Source organism: Anolis carolinensis, unplaced genomic scaffold (assembly GCF_035594765.1).
Source record: "Anolis carolinensis isolate JA03-04 unplaced genomic scaffold, rAnoCar3.1.pri scaffold_12, whole genome shotgun sequence".
In the NCBI taxonomy this organism is placed as follows: domain Eukaryota; kingdom Metazoa; phylum Chordata; class Lepidosauria; order Squamata; family Dactyloidae; genus Anolis; species Anolis carolinensis.
In genome coordinates this window covers 19,789,842-19,813,650 of record NW_026943823.1, presented here as the reverse complement: position 1 = coordinate 19,813,650, position 23,809 = coordinate 19,789,842, and the positions used below count along the sequence as shown (strand labels likewise).

The following is a 23,809-nucleotide window of genomic DNA, read 5'->3' as shown; positions in this document are numbered from 1 at the left end:
CAGCAATTGGATAAAAACTATTATTCCTCTCCCTGTAATTAGGACTTTATTTTTCTTTTCCTTTTTGTTGTATCAACCTAGAGCCGTGAATGATGGGTTGTGTTGTCAAATTTCGAGGTTGGGGGGCCTGCAGTTTTGTTGTTTTGTCCGCTGCCTCTTTTATATATATAGATCATCCGATCAGTCATCAAAACATCCCCTGGGCAACGTCCTTGCAGACAGCCAATTCTCTCGCACCAGAAGCGACTTGCAGTTTCTCAAATCGCTCCCGACAAACACAAAAAGAAGAACATAGAAAACTGTCTCTTTGGGGATCCAAATCGTTGTTCTAACTAGTGCAGCCACGGGCAAACCTCAGCCCAGTTTTGGACTTTAACTCTCACAATTAGTGCCTATCTTCACGGGAGGTGAAGACGAGTGGAAAGAAGAGGAAGTGGGTCACCCCACTAAAGAATAGGGAACCCCAAGAATGTGGCAGCTAAGGATATATTTTCTTTCCAAGAGAAAGCAGAATAGGCCCTGAAATGGATTCAGCATTTTGCCTGAATGAAGTAAAGGCACCTCTTTATAGATCAAGAGCTAACTGTGTTTTTAATTGATTGCAGTAGAGTCTCATTTATCCAACGTAAACAGGCCAGCAAAATGTTGGATAAGCTAATATGTTGGGTAATAAGGAGAGATTAAGGAAAAGCCTATTAAACATCAAATTAGGTTATGATTTTACAAATTAAGCACCAAACCATCAGGTTATACAACAAATTTCACAGAAAAAGTAGTTCAATACACAGTAATGCTATATAGTAATTGCTGTATTTACGAATTTAGCACCAAAATATCACGATGTATTGAAAACATTGACTACAAAAATTCGTTGGATAATCCAGAACGTTGGATAAGCGAGTGTTGGATTAGTGAGACTCTACTGTATTTTATATGACTGTTGTATCTTTGTTCTAAATTTTTGCCATGTGTTTTAAACTGTTTATACTTTGTGTCTGTTTGGGCTGTGCCCCCGTGTGAGCTGCCCTGAGTCCCTTCGGGGAGATGGTGAGAGGATAGAAAAAATAAAGTATTATTATTATTATTTTATTATGACACAGCAAACAAGATAGACATGCTGGATTTCGTATCACAAAATCACAAGTCGAACACTTCCCAAGTGTCTAGGACTGTGTGATGTATTTTCGGATGATGTGCGCAGATCCCAGTCGGGTGGCCTTTTGCAGCTGGCAGATCGTAATTTTGTCAATGTCTATTGTTTCCAAATGTCGGCTGAGATCTTTTGGCACGGCACCCAGTGTGCCCATCACCACCGGGACCACCTGCACTGGTTTCTGCCAGAGTCTTTGAAGTTCAATCTTGAGGTCCTGATAGCGGCTGAGTTTTTCCTCTTGTTTTTCGTCAATGCGACTGTCACCTGGGATTATTATTATAATAATTATTATTATTATCAAATGCGCGGAAGTAAAGCTGATTGTAGCTTTACTTGGTGTAAAATTATCATCTGTTGTCGAAGGCTTTCATGGCCGGAATCACTAGGTTGCTGTGAGTTTTCCGGTCTTTCAGGCTATGTTCCAGAAGCATTCTCTCCTGACGTTTCACCCAGGCATGCTCAGAGATTGTGAGGTCTGTGGGAACTAGGCAAGTGGGGTTTATATACCTGTGGAATGATGTTGGAGCCGGTGTGAATGTTGCAGTTAATCACCTTGATTCGCATTGAAAAGCCTTGCAGCTTCAAAGCCTGACGGTTTATTGGGATGTGTTAGCTGACTTTGGAGCTGCAAGGCTTTTCAATGCAAATCAAGGTGTTCGGACAGGCAAAAAACGATTCCCCTAGGCAGGAAGCAGCCAGGCTTTGAGGCTGCAAGGCCATTAATTGCTAATCAAGGTGGCCTTGCGGAGGGAATCCTACGTTGGGAGGTGTTAGCTGGCCTTGAGTTTTAAAACTCTAAAATCAAGACAGCAAATAAAGAACAACACTCAGAAGACAAGTGTGGCAAGTGTGACTATTGCAGTTAGCATTGGAATGGCCTTGCAGCTTCAAAGCCTGCCTGCTTCCTGCCTGGAGGGATCCTGTGTTGGGAGGTGTTCGCTGGCCCTGATTGATTCACGTTTCATCAATCTGGCCCTGATATATAAACCCCACTTGCCTAGTTTCCAACAGACCCCACAACCTCTGGGGATGCCTGCCATAGATGTGGGCGAAACATCAGGAGTGAATGCTTCTGGAACACGGAAAACTCACAGCAACTCCTAAAAATATCATGTTGGGCATATTTCAGATACAGTTTGTTCGTAATATAGCTTTGGATCTTGCAGAGCCATGGAAAGTAACCGCTGACAGCTTTATCGCCCACGAATCGTCTAATCTCTCTTTAAAGCTGTCCAAATGCCATTAGCAGCATTAAAAGGAAGACATACATCTCCTTGGTTCCTTGCTTGGTTTTTGTAGGAAATATGCAGATCTTTTCAGGATGAGGATTCGTGGCCTGGGTGCAAATTTCTGGGAGGTGTTGTTCAAAATCCTCATTTTTCCAAGCAATACTCCAAGATGCTGTATGGCTGTAGAATCTCGTGCATATTACCGTATATACTCGAGTATAAGCCGACCCGAATATAAGCCGAGGCACCTAATTTTACCCCAAGAAAACTGGGAAAACATTGACTCCAGTATAAGCCAAGGCTGGTAAATTTCAGAAATAAAAATAGATACCAATAAAATTACGTTAATTGAGGCATCCGTAGGTTCAATGTTTTTGAATATTTACATAAAGCTCAAATTTAAGATAAGACTCTCCAACTCTGATCAAATCGTTATTCTCATCTTCTTCAATGTAAATGTGCTTATGTATCCTTTTAATAATAATAGAGCAAAATAATACATGTAATAATAAATAGAGTAAAATAATAAATGCAATAATAATAAGATCAGAGTGAAATAATAAATGTATTAATAATAATAATAAAAATAGAATAAAATATATGTAATAGTAGCAACAATAATAGAGAAAAATAATAAATACAATAATAATAAGATCAGAGTGAAATAATAAATGTATTAATAATATAAAAATAGAGTAAAATAAATGTAATAATAAATAGAGTAAAATAATAAACGTAATAAGAATAATAAGATCAGAGTGAAATAATAAATGTATTAATAACAATAATAATAGAGTAAAATAAATAGTAATAGTAGCAACAATAATAGATAAAAATAATACAGTAGAGTCTCACTTATCCAATGTTCTGGATTATTCAATGCATTTTTGTAGTCAGTGTTTTCAATGCATTGTGATATTTTGGTGCTAAATTCGTAAATATAGTAATTACTACATAGCATTAATGTGTAATGAACTACTTTTTCTGTCAAATTTTTTGTATAACATGATGTTTTGGTGCTTAATTTGTAAAATCATAACCTAATTTGATGTTTAATAGGCCTTTCCTTAATCTCTCCTTATTATCTAACATATTCGCTTATCCAACATTCTGCCGGCTCATTTATGTTGGATAAGTGAGACTCTACTGTAGTAATAAATAGAGTAAAATAATAAATGCAGTAAGAATAATAAGATCAGAGTGAAATAATAAATGTATTAATAATAATAATAACAGTGGAGTAAAATAAATGTAATAGTAGCAACAATAATAGAGAAAAATAATAAATGTAATAATACCAATAATAATAGAGAAAAATAATAAATGTAATAATACCAATAATAATAGAGAAAAATAATAAATGTAATAATACCAATAATAATAATAATAATTTTATTTTTATACCCTGCCCCATCTCCCCAAAGGGACTCGGGGCCAAGCCCGAACATTAACAATATAAAAACAAAGCAATAAAACAAATAAATCTACAACAACAATAAAACAATAAAACAGGTCATAAAATCACATACTAATATAATGATAAAATCTAGGGTTGGCGCCAAAATATACTGGGCCAAAAGTGCAATTATAAATGTAATAATACCCAAATTAATAGAGAAAAATAATAAATGTAATAATACCAATAATAATAGAGAAAAATAATAAATGTACCATATATTCTCGAGTATAAGCTGACCCAAATATAAGCCAACCAGGACCCTCACCTGAGTATAAGCCGAGGGGGGCTTTTTCAGTCTTAAAAACAGGGCTGAAAAACTAGGCTTATACTCGAGTATATACAATATTTGCGTTTGCTGGAATCTCATGCATATTAATTCCTCGGTGTTTCTTTTTTATTAATGGGGTAGAACAGAACGAGAGAGAAGGTTTGCTGTTCCTTTACCTTCTTGGTTGTTGGCTAGGCCTCTCATACACCTTCCAGCTAAAATAATCCCTGGGAATACTGGAGAAAAATCTCCAGGGAATGTGCTAATTCCCTTTGACACTAAGCCTGCAAAAATGCGGCTTAATTTTCATTGCCTTGCCTTCCATTCTCTTTGCTTTGCCGGGTTAATAAAGACCAAATGGTGATGGTGTTGTTTTTAAAAAACAGCCTCGTTTTTCAGGACGGAGTATTGACGTCAATCCTAGAATCAGAGGCGTTTTGCGTGTGGTGTCGACTCTTTCCTAGTTTTGCATGTCAAATTTGCTCAACTGGTATTTGCATATAGGTCGATGGGAAGGGATGAAGAAACAGCTCTAACCTGGTGTGGAGATAGATCTATATAGACTCCAAATCCCATCAGCCCCAGCCAGCCATTGACGGGGGAATGAGGAGAAATATAGTCCAGCAGTTAGTGGAAACATATAGATCAACTAGCTGTGCCCGGCCACGTGTTGCTGTGGCTTGTCTGGTGGTGTTGGTGAGAAATTGTGGAGGTAGTGGTGGTATTGAATGTCTGTTGTATGGTTGTCTTTATGTTTAGTATGCACACTGAAGTGGATTATATGGCAGTATGGACTCAAGATAAAGTTCAAAGCAGATAATATAAGATTCTAAATAGGTTATATAGCTGTGTGGAAGGGCCTTCAGTCTACATTGCCATATAATCCAGTTAAAATCTGATAATCTGTGAAAGAGGTTTAAGTGAGGCCTAACTGTGCCTGTCCCCTGGGCTGAGGAGGTTGCTAGGAGACCAAGTGGGTGGAGCTTAGCCTTCAAACTGGCAGCAATTGGATAAAAACTATTATTCCTCTCCCTCTAATTAGGACTTTATTTTTCTTTTCCTTTTTGTTGTATCAACCTAGAGCCGTGAATGATGGGTTGTGTTGTCAAATTTTGAGGTTGGGGGGCCTGTAGTTTTGTTGTTTTGTCCGCTGCCCTGATGCCATCACTCTTTTATATACAGTAGAGTCTCACTTATCCAAGCTAAACAGGCCGGCAGAAGCTTGGATAAGCGAATATCTTGGATAATAAGGAGGGATTAAGGAAAAGCCTATTAAACATCAAATTAGGTTATGATTTTACAAATTAAGCACCAAAACATCATGTTATACAACAAATTTGACAGAAAAAGTAGTTTAATACGCAGTAATGTTATGTTGTAATTACTGTATTTACGAATTTAGCACCAAAATATCACGATATATTGGAAACATTGACTACAAAAATGGCTTGGATTATCCAGAGGCTTGGATAAGTGAGGCTTGGATTAGTGAGACTCTACTATATATAAAAGAGTGATGGCATCCGATCAGTCATCAAAACATCCCCTGTGCAACATCCTTGCAGACAGCCAATTCTCCCGCACCAGAAGCGACTTGCAGTTTCTCAAATCGCTCCCGACAAACACAAAAAGAAGAACATAGAAAACTGTCTTTTTGGGGATCCAAATCGTTGTTCTATCTAGTGCAGCCATGGGCAAACTTCAGCCCAGTTTTGGACTTTAACTCTCACAATTCCGGTAGGAATTGGCTGTTAGGAATTGTGGGAGTTGAAGTCCAAAACATTTGGAGGACCAAAATTTGCCCATGGCTGACTTTTTTTTGTCTGTCTCAGGAGCAACTTGAGAAACTGTAAGTCGCTTCTGGTGTGAGAGAATTTGCAAGGACGTTGCTCAGGGGACGTTGCCCGGATGTTTGGATGTTTTTTTTTACCATCCTTGTGGGAAGCTTCTCTCATGTCCCCGCATGGAGCTGGAGCTGATAGAGGGAGCTCAACCGCACTCTCGCCGGGTGGGATTCGAACCTGGCAACTTGCAGTTCAGCAACCCAACCTTCAAGTCACAAAGCTTTAATCCACTACGCCACCGTGGCGCAGCTGGTTAGTAGCCAGTTGCAATAAATTACTACTGACCGAGAGGTCATAAGATCGAAGCCCGGGTTGGGTTAAGCTCCCGACCATTAATAGCCTAGCTCGCTGTTTACTTAAGCAACCCGAAAGACAGTTGCATCTGTCAAGTAGGTAATTTAGGTACGTTATGTTTTCCGAAGAGATAATAGTTTTACGAGATTTTTCTCTCTTCTTTGGCGAAGAGTGCTGGTGCCTCGCCAAACTACAACTCCCAGGATTTCATCGCATTGAGGCATGATGGTTAAGGTGCTTTTTTTTTTTAATCGTGTCAGAAGCCACTTGAGAACAAACTGCAAGTCGCTTCTGGTGCGAAAGTATTGGTTGTCTACAGAGACGTTGCCCGGATGTGTTACCATCCTGTTGGGAGGCTTCTCTTATGTCATGGACAAGGTTCTGTGGATGAATGGCTCGAGTATTTTATATTGTTTTAAATCTGTATTTTAACTGCTTATCTTTTTATTCTTTTGTATCGTTGTGTATTGGCATCAAATTCTGCCAGTTTTGTAAGCCGCCCTTCGGGTGAGAAGGGCGGGATAGAAATGATGGAAATAAATGAATAATAATAAATGTCCCCGCAAGCTAGAGCTGACAGACAGTAGCTCACCCCCTCTCGCAGATCCAAACGGGCAACCTTCAGGCCAGCAACCCAACCTTCGGGTCAGCAGTTCAGCCGGCACAAGGGTTTAACTCACTGCACCACCGTGGCTCAAACTGCAGTGCAGATGCGCCCTGTATCTCCACACCAAAGCATTGGTTTCCTTGAGTTCCAAAAACTTCCTCCACAAAGATTCCTGTTGTTATATGTTCAGGCAGCCAGGACCGTTGTGTTAGTGTATCTAGTGTGCGATAGAGTAAATAGAGTAAAATAATACATGTAATAATAATAATAAGTACAGGAAAATAATACAAGTAATAATAAATAGAGCAAAATAATAAATGCAATAATAATAATAATAATAATAATAATAATAATTTGGAAACAATAGACATTGACAAAATCACAATCTGCCAACTGCAAAAGGCCACCCAACAGGGATCTGTGCGCATCATCCGAAAATACATCACACAGTCCTATACACTTGGGAAGTGTTCGACTTGTGATTTTGTGAAACAAAATCCAGCAGACCTATCTTGTTTGCTGTGTCATAATAAAATAATAATAATAAGATCAGAGTGAAATAATAAATGTATTAATTATAATAATAAAACATAGAGTAAAATAAATGTAATACAGTAGAGTCTCACTTATCCAACGGGCCGGCAGAAGCTTGGATAAGCGAATATCTTTGATAATAAGGAGGGATTAAGGAAAAGCCTATTAAACATCAAATTAGGTTATGATAGGCACCAAAACATCATGTTATACAACAAATTTGACAGAAAAAGTAGTTCAATACCCTGTAATGTTATGTTGTAATTACAGTAGAGTCTCACTTATCCAAGCCTCGCTTATCCAAGCCTCTGGATAATCCAAGCCATTTTTATAGTCAATGTTTTCAATACATCGTGATATTTTGGTGCTAAATGAGTAAATACAGTAATTACTACATAACATTACTGAGTATTGAACTACTTTTTCTGTCAAATTTGTTGTTTAACATGATGTTTTGGTGCTTAATTTGTAAAATCATAACCTAATTTGATGTTTAATAGGCTTTTCCTTAATCCCTCCTTATTGTCCAAGATATTCACTTATCCAAGCTTCTGCCGGCCCGTTTAGCTTGGATAAGTGAGACTCTACTGTACTGTATTTACGAATTTAGCACCAAAATATTATGATGTATTGAAAACATTGTCTACAAAAATGGCTTGGATAATTCAGAAGCTTGGATAAGTGAGGCTTGGATAAGTGAGGCTTTACTGTAGTAGCAACAATAATAGAGAAAAATAATAAATGTAATAATACCAATAATAATAGAGAAAAATAATAAATGTACCATATATTCTCGAGTATAAGCTGACCCAAATATAAGCCAACCAGGACCCTCACCCGAGTGTAAGACGAGGAGGGCTTTTTTAGTCCTAAAAAAAGGGCTGAAAAACTAGGCTTATACTCGAGTATATATAGCACCTTTGTTCAAGGCTCTACTAATGGACTGGAGGTGTTTGAAGGCGGGTGGCTCAACGCAACCTTTCCTCTGTTTCTTCCTCCCTCCGCATTGTCTTCTCCTCTTTCTGTTCTTTGCTGCCTGCCAACTCCCTCCTACTTCCTTCTGTTGCGTAAATACTCAGCAGATGGAGGCTTCTTGGAAGTGTCGCCTATAAAACCCCGCTCGCTTTTGCCAACCCTCGCACTCCTGTTTGCTCTGGAAAGATATGACGGCATCCAGGACTTTGGGTGGAGGTGGGAGGAAAGATAGCCTTCAAGCGCCGGAAAGTTTGCGAGCGTCAGCAACGAGCAGCGGCCTTTGCTTTGTTTGTCAAGTCGGCCGAGTGCTCCAGGGCCTTACTTTGGGTTTGCTTTATTTTTCAAAGTTTTAAAACTTCAAGACATATCCAAAACTAGCTCTTTACATGCAAAATCAAATTTAATCAGGAGATGACATTCTCAGTTTTGATATCTTCTTGGTTTCTAACCCCTTGGCGATTTAGTCTAATTTAGTTTCGTACTCTGGAGTGTTTTGGTTCTATGTACAGTAGAGTCTCACTTATCCAACATAAACGGGCCGGCACAAAGTTGGATAAGCGAATATGTTGGATTAAAAATACTGGTAGCCAAATAGATTCCTTTTGTACGGTCTGCTAGGGCTTTGATTGTGCTTCTTTTTTGACCTGGGTAATGGTTGGAGTTTTAATGTAGGCTTTGACAACACATAATTATATTTACAGTAGAGTCTCACTTAACCAATATAAATGAGCCGGCAGAACATTGGATAAGTGAATATGTTGGATAATAAGGAGGGATTAAGGAAAACCTATTAAACATCAAATTAGGTTATGATTTTACAAATTAAGCACCAAAACATCATGTTATGCAACAAATTTGATAGAAAAAGTAGTTCAATATACAGTAATGCTACGTAGTAATTACTGTATTTATGAATTCAGCACCAAGAAATCACGATATATTGAAAAAATTGACAACAAAAATGCGTTGGATAATCCAGAATATTGGATAAGCGAATGTTGGATAAGTGAGACTCTACTGTATGTGAAAACTTGTTTGGCCTTGCTTTGATTTCTATATCTATATTTGGCTATTTGTTTTACGGCCGCACCACATTGAATTTATCATATTACTAGCTTGGGTTGCCTGTTTTGCTCAGGTTATTTGAAAAAGTCAATTTTTAAATTGTAAGGTAAAGGTAAAGGTTTCCCCTGACGTTAAGTCCAGTCGTGACCAACTCTGGGGGTTGGTGCTCATCTCCATTTCTGTGCCGAAGAGCCGGCGTTGTTTATAGACACCTCCAAGATCATGTGGCCAGCATGACTGCATGGAGTGCCGTTACCTTCCCACCAGAGCGGTACCTATTGATCTACTCACATTGGCATGTTTTGGAACTGAAGCTGGGGCTAGCAACAGGAGCTCACCCTCTCCCACAGATTTGAACTGCCGACCTTCCAGTCAGCAAGTTCTACAGCTTGGCAGTTTAACCTGCTGTGCCACTGCCGTCTCCAAATAAATTCCAAGTATTTGCTAATTGGTCCAAGTGTTTTTGACCTTCTTATAAGCCATGCGAGCGATGGACTTGTCTCATGGATTTGGAAAATGCCCCTAGGTCTCTCTTGCCTGTTCAGAATCTGAGATCGAAGGTTCAAAGAATGAAACGATTTTTTTTTTGGCAAACATTTGATTTTTAATCACTTTATTGAATTTTCTCCATCTGTCTGCAGCCGGAGAGGTACTGGGTGTACGCTGTTGTTTGCATTGTGTATATGTTTTTTGTTGTTGTACTGCCTGTTTTCTGAGCTGCTTTGGGAGTTTCCAAGCAGACAGACAAGATGTCAACCAGGGAAAGAAATAAGCGGTGCGTTAAGCCTGGTCCGCATGCGGCGGATGATGATGTGCGAATCCCATTTATCTGGGTGTTTTACCGAGTGCCCGTTTTGGCCTTTGACAGCTGTCGAACGGGGATCTCCCTTCCTCTCCCTGATCTCATCGAGAAAACCCTCCCTAATGCGCGGAGATTAGGCCAGCTTCTGGATCCGATCCCAGGAGAATATTAGGGGAAGGATTACGTTTGCTCGGTTGGAATACAGGCAGTTGTGTGCATCCCGTTGCAAGCCGGTGGATCAGACGTTGAATTTCCCCCCTTGCCTTTTCTGTCGGCAACCTTCAGCATCCCTTTGAGGCTAACCTTGAATATTAACACAGCGAGGTGGAAAAAAATAAAGAGGCAACAGGCCGCCCCAAGGATGCTGTTTTTGCAGCAGAGACTGCAGGAATCCATTTAGCATCAATGATGGGAGGAGGGAGGCGAGTGCGAAAATTGGATCCACGGCGCATTTCATTTTCCTCCCTTGGACGCGGCTCAAGCTATTAACTCCCCATTTGGAAAATACAGGCTGCGCTGGAGACGCCGCAGTACCTTAAGTGAATATTGCGGCTTACGTTCTCGAAGGCTGCAGTGAGAAGCTGGGAGGCATTCGTATTGCAGGCTCAGGAGGATCTCCCGCCTTCAAATGTGTTGCATGAGAAGGTCCTGTTTCTGGTTTTGTGGCTCCTTTGGACGTGCTGCCTCCAGGCATCAGAGAGGGGAAGGAGCACCTCTTCTGCATGCCAGGAAGCATTGCTACTCGATGCAAGCATTCCTTGATGCATTCAAACCAGCTCATAAGTCATTCATCCTGCAGTCTCAGTCTCAACAGTGAGCCTCAATGCACCATCTCTTCCTTGCTTCTTCCCCAGGGTTACCAATTGTGCAGCCCTTCCGGTCTTATTAGACACTAGCTTGGGGACCCGGTGATGCCCAGGTCATTTGAGAATGGTATTATTTGTCTTTTAATGTTATGTATTCTGTTTGGAGTGGGTGAACTACAATTCCCGGAATCGTGGCTGAATCCTCCCCAAACTCTGCCAGTATTATAAGTTGGCCATTTTGGGCGTGTGTCCCAGGTGTGGTGCAGTACTCTCTGGATGGGGGTGAACTACTGCAATTTCCAGATTCCCGGGCAATTGCCCCGAAATATCTATCAGTATCCACAGCAGGCAATATTCAGTCTGTGTGCCAAGTTTGGTCTAGATTCGTCATTGAACTGGGCTCAGTGGTCTTTGGATGGAGGTGAACTCCAACTCCCAAAATCAAGGCCCCTTCCCACAAATACCTGCAGTATGTTCAGTAGGTCATGAGGCTTCTCTGTGTAAAGTGTGGTCCGAGTGCATTGTCAGTAGGGGGTCAGTGTTTATCTGGCTGCAGGTGAATTATAACTCCCTTTTTCCAAAACTTGTCCAATATGTTGTATTGGTTATGGGGGCTCTGTGTGCCAAGTGTGATGCTCATTCATTGCAGGTGAACTATAAATCCCAGTACCTACTACTCCTCAACTTCCAGTCCAGTTTTCCTCCAAACCCACCAGTATTCAAATCTGGGCATATCGGGTCTGCATGCCAAGTTTGGTCGAGAGCCATCATTATTTGGATTCATAGTGCGTTCTGGGTGTAGGTGAACTACAACTCCTCTATATTCCCCAGTAGGAGTGACAGGGCTCTGACTTGATGCAGGGTGAACTACAACTTCCACCATGTGGAGTCAATTCCTAAACTCCTCCAGTAAGTTTAGTTGCAGCTCAGTTCTGCTCTTTGTTATGCAGAGAGATTGAAAAGGAAAGGGCAGTGGGCGGGGCCATGCAAATTCCACAGCAATGGAGAACCCTGGGATGCCTGCCTGTGGTGGAAGAAAAAGTAAAATCTAGGATGAAATGGTCCCTAAATGAAAGCATTCCTTGGGTGGTGGGCCGTAGTGTTTGGGAAGGACATTGGCAGGGGCTGGGATACATGTTCATGGCGCTCGCTGTAACCGTAATGTCAGTGGAAAAGAGTCACTTGCTAGATTCTTAACCCTGGGAACTATAGCCTGTTTGTGGAGGCTGGAGGCTGTCTGTGTGAGCAGACACCTGTGCCACATACACACATATGGGTTTTCGCTTTTATTATGGATTTAGATTAGATTAGATGTACTGCCATTGCTCTTAGCCAATGTCATAATATCAAGGTGTGTTGGGACTTGTGGTTCATTAGCATTTAGATCAGTGGTTCCCAAACTTATTTGGCCTGCTGCCCCCTTTCCAGAAAAAATATGACTTAGTGCCCCCTGGAAAGGGGGCGTGGCTTAGACGGATGGGCATGGCTACTGCTCAAGAGGGTGGGGCTGAGCTTCTCCCCTAGTCCAAGATGCAGGGCTGCGAGGGGAGGTGGGCGGGGCCACAAATGGGCGGCCAGGACTGGGATGGGCGGAGTTACGAGCTCTGAGGCAGGGCTGAGCTTCTATCCCTGTCCTGGGGCTAGAAGAGTGAGCGGGGCCTCTTCCCAAGTGCCTGATGGGGCTGAACTTCTATACACAGCCCGCTTGTTCTAACAAGAGCCTCAGGGAAGGTATACAGAGGCTCAGCCCTGTCTCGCTATGCCGTCACACCCAGGCACCTTTTAAAGCTTTGAGATGTGCTTCTTCCTTTGCCCAGATGAACTGTGGGGCCTTACTTAGAAGCTCTGGAAATCCCAGTAACCAAAGGCACTTTAAGTTTAACTTTAACAATCAAACAAAATTTTATTTTCACAAAGCCTATGACAGACTTGGCACATGTAGTTAAGGTTGCAAATATAAACAATCAACTTATAAAACCTTGCAGGTGTTCCTTTCTTGCTTTTCCCCTTTAGCTGCTGGTTTAACTTCCTCCAAAGGCGAAGAGATCCTGAGATCTTCTTTATCCTAGCCCGGAGTTATCAGAAAGAGCAGGTCTATAACTAAGCTCCAAGCTAGTTTTTGAGGCGAAGTAAGTAGAACTTCCTCCAGTGGCAGACAAATCCTGAGATATTCTCTGCCCCAGTGCTAAGCTACTAATTTTAGAAAGGGCAGGTCTTTCCCTGTTTATGCTCAGCACTGGTTTTAAAGGCAGGTCAATACTTACAATGGCTTTGTCAGAGTTGGCCTGGCTTGGCCACACAAGCACATCTAAGTTGTTTCTTCTTCAGTCTAGAAGGCAAGAGGCTTCTCAAAATGGAGCCTTCTTTCCCCAGGAAAAGGGACGGTCTCCAAAACAATAAGATACATTTGCAAGCTGCAAGCAGCAAAGACTTTGCTGAGCTGGCTACAAACTCTGCTAATGGCTAAACTATCAGGTTGCTGCAGAATCTGCAACAGCCCTGGAAGAAATGCAAACAGGTGCTATTCCTGCAACTATGGGCAACTTGTAAAATCAAACTCCTGGGAGACGGAACACTCGCGCTCTTGGGAAAAGGCCCCGCCCCCACTCCTAGCCCCGCCCTTTAGTCCTAAAAGGCTTCTCAGGAGAGGTATAGATGCTCAGCCCTATCTCGGGCTCTTGGGAAGAAGCCACACCCACTCCTCTACCTCTGCCCCCTGTGTGTCCTAACAGGCGCCTCTGGGAGTTGGTGCTCATCTCCATTTCTAAGCTCTCTATATCCATGAGGATGAGATGTTTGAACACCTTTGATTTTCAGGAAGGATGGGAACAAAGATTAACTACTTTTCCCCCAAACAATTATCCAATTGCTTTGATTTGCAGGCCGTTGCTTCATTTTTCCTTTGAACTTACCCACAAGTTAAGCATGCTTTGAAGTCTACCTAATGACTTGTACTCTTGAGAACGAATGCAGTTCGATGCCACTTTCACAGCTCTGGCTTAATGCTATGGAATCCTAGGAGTTGTAGTTTTGCAAGACATGTCAGTTAAAGTAGAGTTAAACTGCATTAATTGTACAGTGTAGAGGCATCCTTGGAGTAAATGCCAAATTAAACCCAGAGTGGACTTCCTGCAAGGAAACCCAACCTTTTGTCGGTCTGCAGAAGTACTGATGAATGATCTTTGGGGCTATTTATGCCCAGATTTAATGGCCAGCAATATAAACACTTCAGATTTTCTCTCCGGCCCCAAAGGGAAGCTTTATTCTTATTATTTTCCAACCCTACAAAATGAAAGAGATGTGTCCTTGGTCACATTCGCTTGTTGGCTTTGCTGATAAATTTGCCAACCCAAGAGGAAGCAAACTGTGCCAGAAAGCCTCCAAATAGCCTTGGCCGACCTTGAAGAGGCACAAACTTGTCAGCAACTGTTGCTTCCAGCAAAAAAAAAAAAGTTTGCAGAATAATCAAGAGAGATGGAGACATTCTGCTTGAAGAGCTGTCTATTAATATTCCCCAAGTTTCTTTGATTGTTGCCTACTATGAAGATAGTGGAAGAATCAATTAAACCTTTGAAGAAGTGATATTCATAAGCATTCATGTAACGGCACACAGGTAACTCAGCTGTTAAACCGAAGAACCATTTATTTATTATTATTATTATTTACAGCATTTATATTCCACCCTTCTTTCTCACCCCGAAGGGGACTCAGGCCGGATTACAATGAACACATATAGGCAAACATTCAATGCCTTTTAACATAGAACAAAGACAAACAAACATAGGCTCCGAGCCGGGCCTCGAACTCATGACCTCCTGGTCAGAGTGATTCATTGCAGTGATTGATTGCAGTTGCTCTCCAGCCTGCGCCACAGCCTGAGCCATGTCTTTGAACCATGTCTTTGAACCATGTCTTTGAACTGCCAAGGACAACAATGTGCCACTACAAAAATATATTTGGTTAGCAGAGAATGGTTGTTTTTTTGAAGTTGAAATTGCAGTTGCAGTTGGCCAAAAGATATACACTCCCTTGAAACCTCTTAGTTAAAAATATACACTCAGAGAAAAAACAAAGCCTTCTTTGAAGAATAGTATACCTTGTTTACTCACAAACATCTTGCATTGATTCACCATACAGGCACATTTCTTATTTAAGATTAAGTTATAGATAGGACATAGTTTCTCTCTGTGTGTGTTGAATACACAGGGTATTATTCTTAATCAATAGTCCATAGTCTTTAGGTATAGTTGTACCTAAGTCATACTTCTCTACTAAAGTCTAAAACAGCAACATGCATCTACTTCCACTGAGGTGGAAAGCAGACACATCCACCTCCAATGAGGTGTTTAGCAGACTGAATACAAAACGGAGTCCTGAGTCTGAACATGCTCAGTACCATCACATGCCTATAACCCCTCCCACACCAAAGAGGTACAGTCACCCTGACAAATCAACATACACATAGAATACAGGTTAGCAAATATATACATTAACAAATAAAATAGTGAAAGTGTTGTTGAAGGCTTTCACGGGGTTGTTTTATGTTTTCCGGGCAGTGTGGCCATGTTCCAGAAGCATTCTCTCCTGACGTTTCACCCACATCTATGGCAGGCATCCTCAGAGGTTGTGATGTAAAATAGTGAAAGGCTTGGGAGGCTGCTATTTCCAACAAAAAACCCCACGATGTCACAAGTGCATTATCACAATGTACTTTTACTTTTGGCGATGGCAATGGGTCCTTTCCATAGAGTGACACGGTTAGCCTAGTGGCCCTTCCACATGGCCATATAACCCAGAATATCAAGGCAGAAAATCCCACTATATATGCTTTGAACTGGGACATCTGAGTCCACATTGCCATATATTCCAATTCAAACAGATAATGTGGGATTTTATTCAGCTGTGTGGAAGGAACCCAGCTCCAAACAAGGACAATCCAATTCCAAACAAGAGAGTTAGCTCGTCTCCATCTATATATATAAAAGGGTAATGAAATTTCGGCCTAGGACAAAACAACAAAACTACACTAAACTTGGCAGCACAACCCCTCATCCATGCCTCTACGTTCATACAACAAAAAGAAAAGAAAAATAAAGTCATAATTTGAGGGAGAGGAAGAATTGTTTTTATCCAATTGCTGCCAGTTTAGAGGGCTAATCTCTGCCCACTTGGTCTCCTAGCAACCAGCTCAGCCAAGGGACAGCCAGGGTTCAGTTAGGGGACAGGCAGACTTAGGCCTCTTCAACAGATTATCTAATTTGAACTGGATGATATGGCAGTGTAGACTCAAGGCCCTTCCACACAGCTATATAACCCATTTATAATCTTATATTATCTGCTTTGAACTGGATTATCTTGACTCCACACTGCCATATAATCCACTTCAGTGTGCAGTCGGACACAACTGGACTTAATGTCAGGAGAAAACCTTTACCCTTGACCTTAACTACCACCAATTCCTCAATACTTTATTTCCCATACCACCAGACTTCGCCACAGCAACGCGTGGCCGGGCACAGCTAGTCTATATATATAAAAGGGTAATGAAATTTCAGCCTAGGACAAAACAACAAAACTACACATCCCAGAAACACTGAACTTGGCAGCACAACCCCTCATCCATGCCTCTACGTTCATACAACAAAAAGAAAAGAAAAATAAAGTCCTAATTTGCGGGAGAGGAATAACTGTTTTTATCCAATTGCTGCCAGTTAGAAGGCTAAGCTCCGCCTACTTGGTCTCCTAGCAACCCACTCAGCCGGGGGGACAGGCAGAGTTAGGCCTCACTTAGACCTCTTGCACACTGCCTATAAATTACAGATTATCTGATTTTAACTGGATTATATGGCAGTGTAGACTCAAGACCCTTCCACACAGCTATATAACCCATTTATAATGGACGTAATGTAAGGTAAAACCTTTACCCTAACTACCACCAATTCCTCAATACTTTTATTTCCCATACCACCATACTTTGCCACAGCAACGCGTGGCCGGGCACAGCTAGTGCAATATATTCTGCTGCTTGGCATCCACTTTCCCTGAGCCTTTCATCCGGCTGTTAAATCTGCTCTCAATTTTGCATTTCTTCCTGCCAAGGAGATTTCTTGCATATTCTTTGCAAACCACAAGCTATTGCTTGCAGGTGGGGGGAAAGTGGAAGCATATTTATGTGTTATTTTTCTCTGGTTCCAGAAGTTCCAGCCGTCAGCTCTGACCATTAGCTCCCATTAAAGAAACATTTCCCAGAACATCCTGGGCCATTACATGGCCATTTATCTGACCAGACGTGGCTGTCTGAACCAATAATTCCTCGCAATGTGTCCCGATCTTTCTGTAGTTTCCCAGGCAAAAAGGTGCCTCAGACCCACACCTGCTTAGCCTCACTGTCAGGAACTTTCACGCCATGTTGAGAGCCGTCTTCCCAGAAATGCACTGGATAACACACTTTTTTGAGATTTGAGATTTCAGAACTAGAACTTGAAACATTATTCTGAAATAGTGAATTCATGTCTTTCGGGCAATCTGTCTTTCTACATTAGCCGGCGTAAGTCCCAGTCCCACAATTAATGGGATAGCTTAATAGGGCCTTCTTGGCAGCAACCCTCAGGATGGATCTACACTGCCATATGATCCAGTTTCTGAATCCTGGTTGTCTGCCATATAATCCAGTTCATGGCAGATAATCTGGATTTAGAAACTGGATTATCCATGTTTTTATTAGTTCTTGTCATTTGTTTTTATTGGCTAATATTTAAATTTTTATAATTGTGCATGTCTCTTGTCTATTGTTGTGTTTTATATTGCTATTGTTTTTATTCGGGCTTGGCCCCATGGAAGCCGCCCTGAGTCCCCTTTGGGGAGATAGAGGCGGGGTATAAAAATAAAGTTGTTATTATTATTATTATTATTATTATTATTATTATTATTATTATTATTATTATTATTTTATTATGGCACAGCAAACAAGATAGATATGCTGGATTTCGTATCACAAAATCACAAGTCGAACACTTCCCAAGTATTTAGGACTGTGTGATGTATTTACGGATGATGCGCGCAGATCCCAGTCGGGTGGCCTTTTGCAGTTGGCAGATCGTGATTTTGTCAATGTCTATTGTTTCCAAATGCCGGCTGAGATCTCTTGGCACGGCACCCAGTGTTCCGATCACCACCGGGACCACCTGCACTGGTTTCTACCAGAGTCTTTAAAGTTCAATCTTGAGGTCCTGATAGCGGCTAAGTTTTTCCTGTTGTTTTTCGTCAATGCGACTGTCACCTGGGATGGCGACATCAATGATCCAAACCTTTTTCTTTTCCACAACTGTGATGTCTGGTGTGTTGTGTTCCAGAACTTTGTCAGTCTGGATTCGGAAGTCCCACAGTATCTTTGCGTGCTCATTTTCCAATACTTTTACAGGTTTGTGATCCCACCAGTTCTTTGCTGCTGGGAGGTGGTACTTGAGGCATAAGTTCCAATGAATCATTTGGGCCACACAGTTGTGCCTCTGTTTGTAGTCTGTCTGTGCGATTTTCTTACAGAAGCTGAGGATATGATCCATGGTATTGTCGGTTTACTTGCACAGTCTGCATTTTGGGTCATTAGCTGATTTTTCGATCTTGGCCTTGATTGCCTTTGTCCTGATGATTTGGGTTCCCCTCTGAATTAGGGACAATCCACACGTAAGATCTCAAAGGCTCTTGTTTATTCGCAAGGCATTTTGCACAATAGTTCTCCAGCTCTCACATTACCAGCAGCAAGCTTTATCTTGCATTCCAGGCCACAAATAAAGGCAATGGAAAGGTCATGATAGGAGTCGGACGATGCGCAGCTGTTAATATAATAAGTCGGGGAAGTGGGCCTCGTTCAGCTTGACCAAATCCTTTGGCTTATTTTATAACCAGGCTTAGCATTGGAGCTGTCAGTTTTGATTGGGAATTTGTCATCACTGTGACACTGAAATAGCAGGGATCATGTATAGAGTTAACAATCTTGACCACCCCACACTAGCCCTGGGATTTACAGTACGACCTGCCCAATATTGGCTGCTGTTGTGATGTGCCCTTTAAGTCGTTCCGACATACAGCGAACAGAGGAAGCGTATTTGGCTTCCTCTGAGGCTGAGAGAGTGTGACTTGCCCAGTGGGTTTCCCTGACTGAGTTGGATTCAAACTCAGGTCTCCAGAGTAATAATAATAATAATAACAATAATAAAAATAATATATTAATTATATTAATTGAAGGAAAAGCTGACAAGGAGAAGACCTGGCTCTGGCTCACGAATGGGACCCTGAAGAAGGAGACAGAAGGCCTGATCCTTGCAGCCCAGGAGCAAGCCATCAGAACACATGCAATTAAGGCCAAGATCGAAAAATCAGCCAGTGACCCAAAATACAGACTGTACAAGGAAACCAACAAAACCATTGATCATATCCTCAGCTGCTGTAAGAAAATCGCACAGACAGACTACAAACAGAGGCACAACTATGTGGCCCAAATGATTCATTGGAACTTATGCCTCAAGTACCACCTGCCAGCAGCAAAGAACTGGTGGGATCACAAACCTGCAAAAGTATTGGAAAATGAGCACGCAAAGATACTGTGGGACTTCCGAATCCAGACTGACAAAGTTCTGGAACCCAACACACCAGACATCACAGTTGTGGAAAAGAAAAAGGTTTGGATCATTGATGTCGCCATGCCAGGTGACAGTTGCATTGACGAAAAACAACAGGAAAAATTCAGCCCTATCAGGACCTCAAGATTGAACTTCAAAGACTCTGGCAGAAACCAGTGCAGGTGGTCCCGGTGGTGATGGGCACACTGGGTGCCGTGCCAAAAGATCTCAGCCGGCATTTGGAAACAATAGACTTGACAAAATTACAATCTGCCAACTGCAAAAGGCCACCCTACTGGGATCTGCGTGCATCATCTGAAAATACATCACACAGTCCTAGACACTTGGGAAGTGTTCGACTTGTGATTTTGTGATACGAAATCCAGCATATCTATCTTGTTTGCTGTGTCATAATAAAATAATAATAATGTGGCATTAAAGAAAGGGAAAATTATTCACAGCAGATTTTTAGCTCATAAGACAACCCTTAAATTGAATTGTGAGTTTTGGCACAGAACAGTTGCCAATTACACATCCAGATGTGCCTCGCATTGCTTTTGCAAGTATTTAGGAGTTTCACCCTAAAAGGTAAAAATTTCCCATTGACTTGTGCAGAACTTGGTGCATTGTTTCAAAGAAGGGTGTCCTATTGACTGTTGCAGAACTTTCTCCATGCAAGAGCTGTACCCTTTAAGGCCCATCAGGTCTTTGGCATTTCGGGCTCCTCCTTCCCTGAAATTGGATCTAACGCAAGCTGATCTTTGCCCGGCTTCTCTACAAAAGCCAGTTTTTCTTCTCTTTATGCTCAGCTGCCAAAAAAAAAAGAGACAGCCGTAAACGCCATTTTATTTCCTTAAATTTGTGCTTTGGGGACATGGAAGACAGTCGGCTGCTTTAGACGGAAAATAAAATGGAATTTGCTTTATCCCCGGAAACTGTCCTGAAATTGTGGTCTGGCCTGGTAAGAGAGAGCAAATACGTAGAGCCCGTTCTCCTTGCAAGAGAATAAATAGCCTTTTGCTTTGCTCCGTGTTATCTTTGTCAAAAGAATGCAACGGGGAACAATCCGTTTCAGGAAAACAGAAAGCGATAAAAGCAACGAGGGAGTTGAGGAGGAATGCCGGTTAGGAAAGCCCAAGGTTTGATAGATAAGTCGGTGTATCTTGAACTTACTTAAGCGACTCACAAAAGTGTTGTTTCAACATGCCAGGAATTGGAAAAACATATTTGCTTTGGGCTCCGAAGAGAATAGGGTTGGAGAGTGCCAAATATTTTCACTGAAAAGAAGGAGTTGTTCCTGTGTGGTCAACATTTTACATAAAATATCTCGTTTTCTCCCTTTTCCTTCCCAAAGTTTGAGGATTTGCTCCCCTTCCCCAATATTTTGCTTCATATTTTTTTTAATTACAAGTTAAAGTTAATGACTATTAAAATTAATGGCTATTGTACTGTGTGTTTATATTACGCGTTGTTTTAGACACTTTGTGCCATATGTAAGATGCCCCAAGTCCCTTTGGGGAGATGGAGGAGGGATACAAAAATAATGTTGTTGTTGTTGTTGTTGTTGTTATTATTATTTTATTATGACACAGCAAACAAGATAGATATGCTGGACTTCGTATCACAAAATCACAAGTCGAACACTTCCCAAGTGTCTAGGACTGTGTGATGTATTTTCAGATGATGCGTGCAGATCCCAGTAGGGTGGCCTTTTGCAGTTGGCAGATCGTGATTTTGTCAATGTCTATTGTGTCCAAGTGCCGACATTATTATTATTATTATTATTATTATTATTATTATTATTATTATTATTATTATTATTATTTATGACACAGCAAACAAGATAGATATGCTGGATTTCGTTTCACAAAATCACAAGTCGAACACTTCCCAAGTGTCTAGGACTGTGTGATGTATTTTCGGATTATTATTATTATTATTTCAATCCAAACTTGGTGAATTACACCTTTGGCACAAACCAGCATTTGTGAGAAGTATTGTTGAGTTTTGTTTGCTGCGGCTTTGAGTCTCTTTTAAGAGAAAAGGCGAGATCTTATCACAAAAACAATAACTATGTTGCTGGGAGTTTTCTGGGCTGTCTGGCCATTTTCCAGAAGCATCTTTTCCTGACGCTTTGCCCACATCTATGGCAGGCATCCTCAGAGGTTGTGAGGTCTGTTGGAAACTCGGCAAGTGGGGTTTATATCTCGGTGGAATAGTGTCTAGGGTGGGAGAAAGAATTCTTGCCTGCTGCAATGTTGCAATTGGCCAACTTGATTAGAATGGAATAGCCTTGCAGCTTCAAAGCCTGGTGCTTCCTTCCTACTTTATTATTATTGACACAATGACGTTGTATGACACAGCAAACAAGATAGACATGCTGGATTTCGTATCACAAAATCACAAGTCGAACACTTCCCAAGTGTCTAGGACTGTGTGATGTATCTTATTATTATTATTATTATTATTATTATTATTATTATTATTATTATTATTACATTTATTATTTTACACTGATCTTAGTATTATTATTATTATTATTATTATTATTATTATTATTATTATTATTATTGCATTTATTATTTTCCTGTATTTATTATTATTATTACATGTATTATTTTACTCTATTATTATTAAAAGGATACATGAGCACATTTACATTGAAGAAGATGAGAATAATGATTTGATCAGAGTTGGACAGTCTTATCTTAAATTTGAGCTTTATGTAAATATTCAAAAACATTTAACCTACCGATGCCTCAATTAATGTAATTTTATTGGTATCTATTTTTATTTTTGAAATTTACCACCCTCGGCTTATAGTGGAGTCAATATTTTCCCAGTTTTTTTGTGGTCAAATTATGTGCTTTGGCTTATATTTAGGTCGGCTTATACTTGAGAATATACGGTAATTATGTTGTCTTCTTAGGTTGATTTATGAATGCTGGTTTACCATACAACCAAAAGGAAAAGTTTTTTAAAAAGATTACAGCTCATAGAAACCCCTTTCCAACTTCGGAAAAGTAATGTCAAGCTCAGAACATGAGCAAATAAATGTGATTTTATTTAAAAAACGGGATTCTAATATTTAGAAAAGGCCATGTTTCCTATTACGGTAGCTTTAGTACAACATAATGTTAGAAGTAATGTTTCACATCCATTTTATATCTGTCCAGTTGTAAAGGCAGCCCTTTGATGGAGCAAAAGGGCAGCTATTTCACCGTTACACAAACAGTGAACTTAAGTGACCACAGTGAGCATTATGCAATCGTGAATTCCAGTACAACCAGGTTGATGTATATTTACATTGTGCTGAAGGTTTTGACACCAATGGGGGAAATGAGTGCAGTCCAAAATCCTCCCATTTTTTCCAGTCCTGATGCTTCACATTGCCAACCCCAGGGGTCTAGTAAACCACACACAGAGGGAAAATTCAGTTATTAACTTAAGTGATCCTTTCCAGAGGGCTGAAAACTGGTCAGAAATTTTTTGGGTCACTCCTGACCCTCACATCAACGATCTGCCATCTTTCTGTCCGTCCATCTACCCATCCATTAGAGTCTTAAAACCCCTGGTCAGTCGGTCTTTCTGTCTGTCTGTCCATCCATCCATCTTTGTATCTATCATTCATCAATATCATCTGTCTGTTCATCATCCATCCACTGGATTCTTAAAAACCCCTGGTGAGTCTGTCTGTCCGTCCGTCCATCCATCCATCCATCCATCCATCCATCCATCTAGCTATCATCTCTCAATCTATCATCTGTCTGTCCTCCATCCATCCATCCATCCATCCATCCATCTAGCTATCATCTCTCAATCTATCATCTGTCTGTCCATCATCCATCATCTCTCAATCTATCATCTGTCTGTCCTCCATCCATCCATCCATCCATCATCTCTCAATCTATCATCTGTCTGTCCATCATCCATCATCTCTCAATCTATCATCTGTCTGTCCATCATCCACCCATCCATCCATCCATCATCTCTCAATCTATCATCTGTCTGTCCATCATCCATCCATCCATCTAGCTATCATCTCTCAATCTTTCATCTGTCTGTCCATCATCCATCCATCCATCCATCCATTGGATTCTTAAGACCCCTGGTCAGTCAATCTGTCTGTCCGTTCATCCATCCATCCATCCATCT

General features: G+C 41.0%; 1 protein-coding gene across 9 annotated transcripts in view; it reads left to right on the top strand.

Moving 5' to 3' along the window:
• Positions 1 to 23,809, top strand: part of atp11c (ATPase phospholipid transporting 11C) — a 133,204-nt gene that overhangs the window by 8,949 nt on the left and 100,446 nt on the right. For 5 of the 9 annotated variants that reach the window (XM_062963787.1, XM_062963786.1, XM_062963785.1 and 2 more), the window contains exon 1: positions 20,451 to 20,615. The exons of 1 other annotated variant lie outside the window; for it this stretch is intronic. In XM_062963787.1, coding sequence (XP_062819857.1) covers positions 20,565 to 20,615 — 51 coding nt within the window. In that variant the 5' untranslated portion in view covers positions 20,451 to 20,564. Of the gene's footprint in view, positions 1 to 20,449; positions 20,616 to 23,809 lie in introns of those variants that run through there. 3 more of the 9 variants (XR_010001029.1, XM_062963783.1, XM_062963779.1) reach the window with 2 other exon arrangements.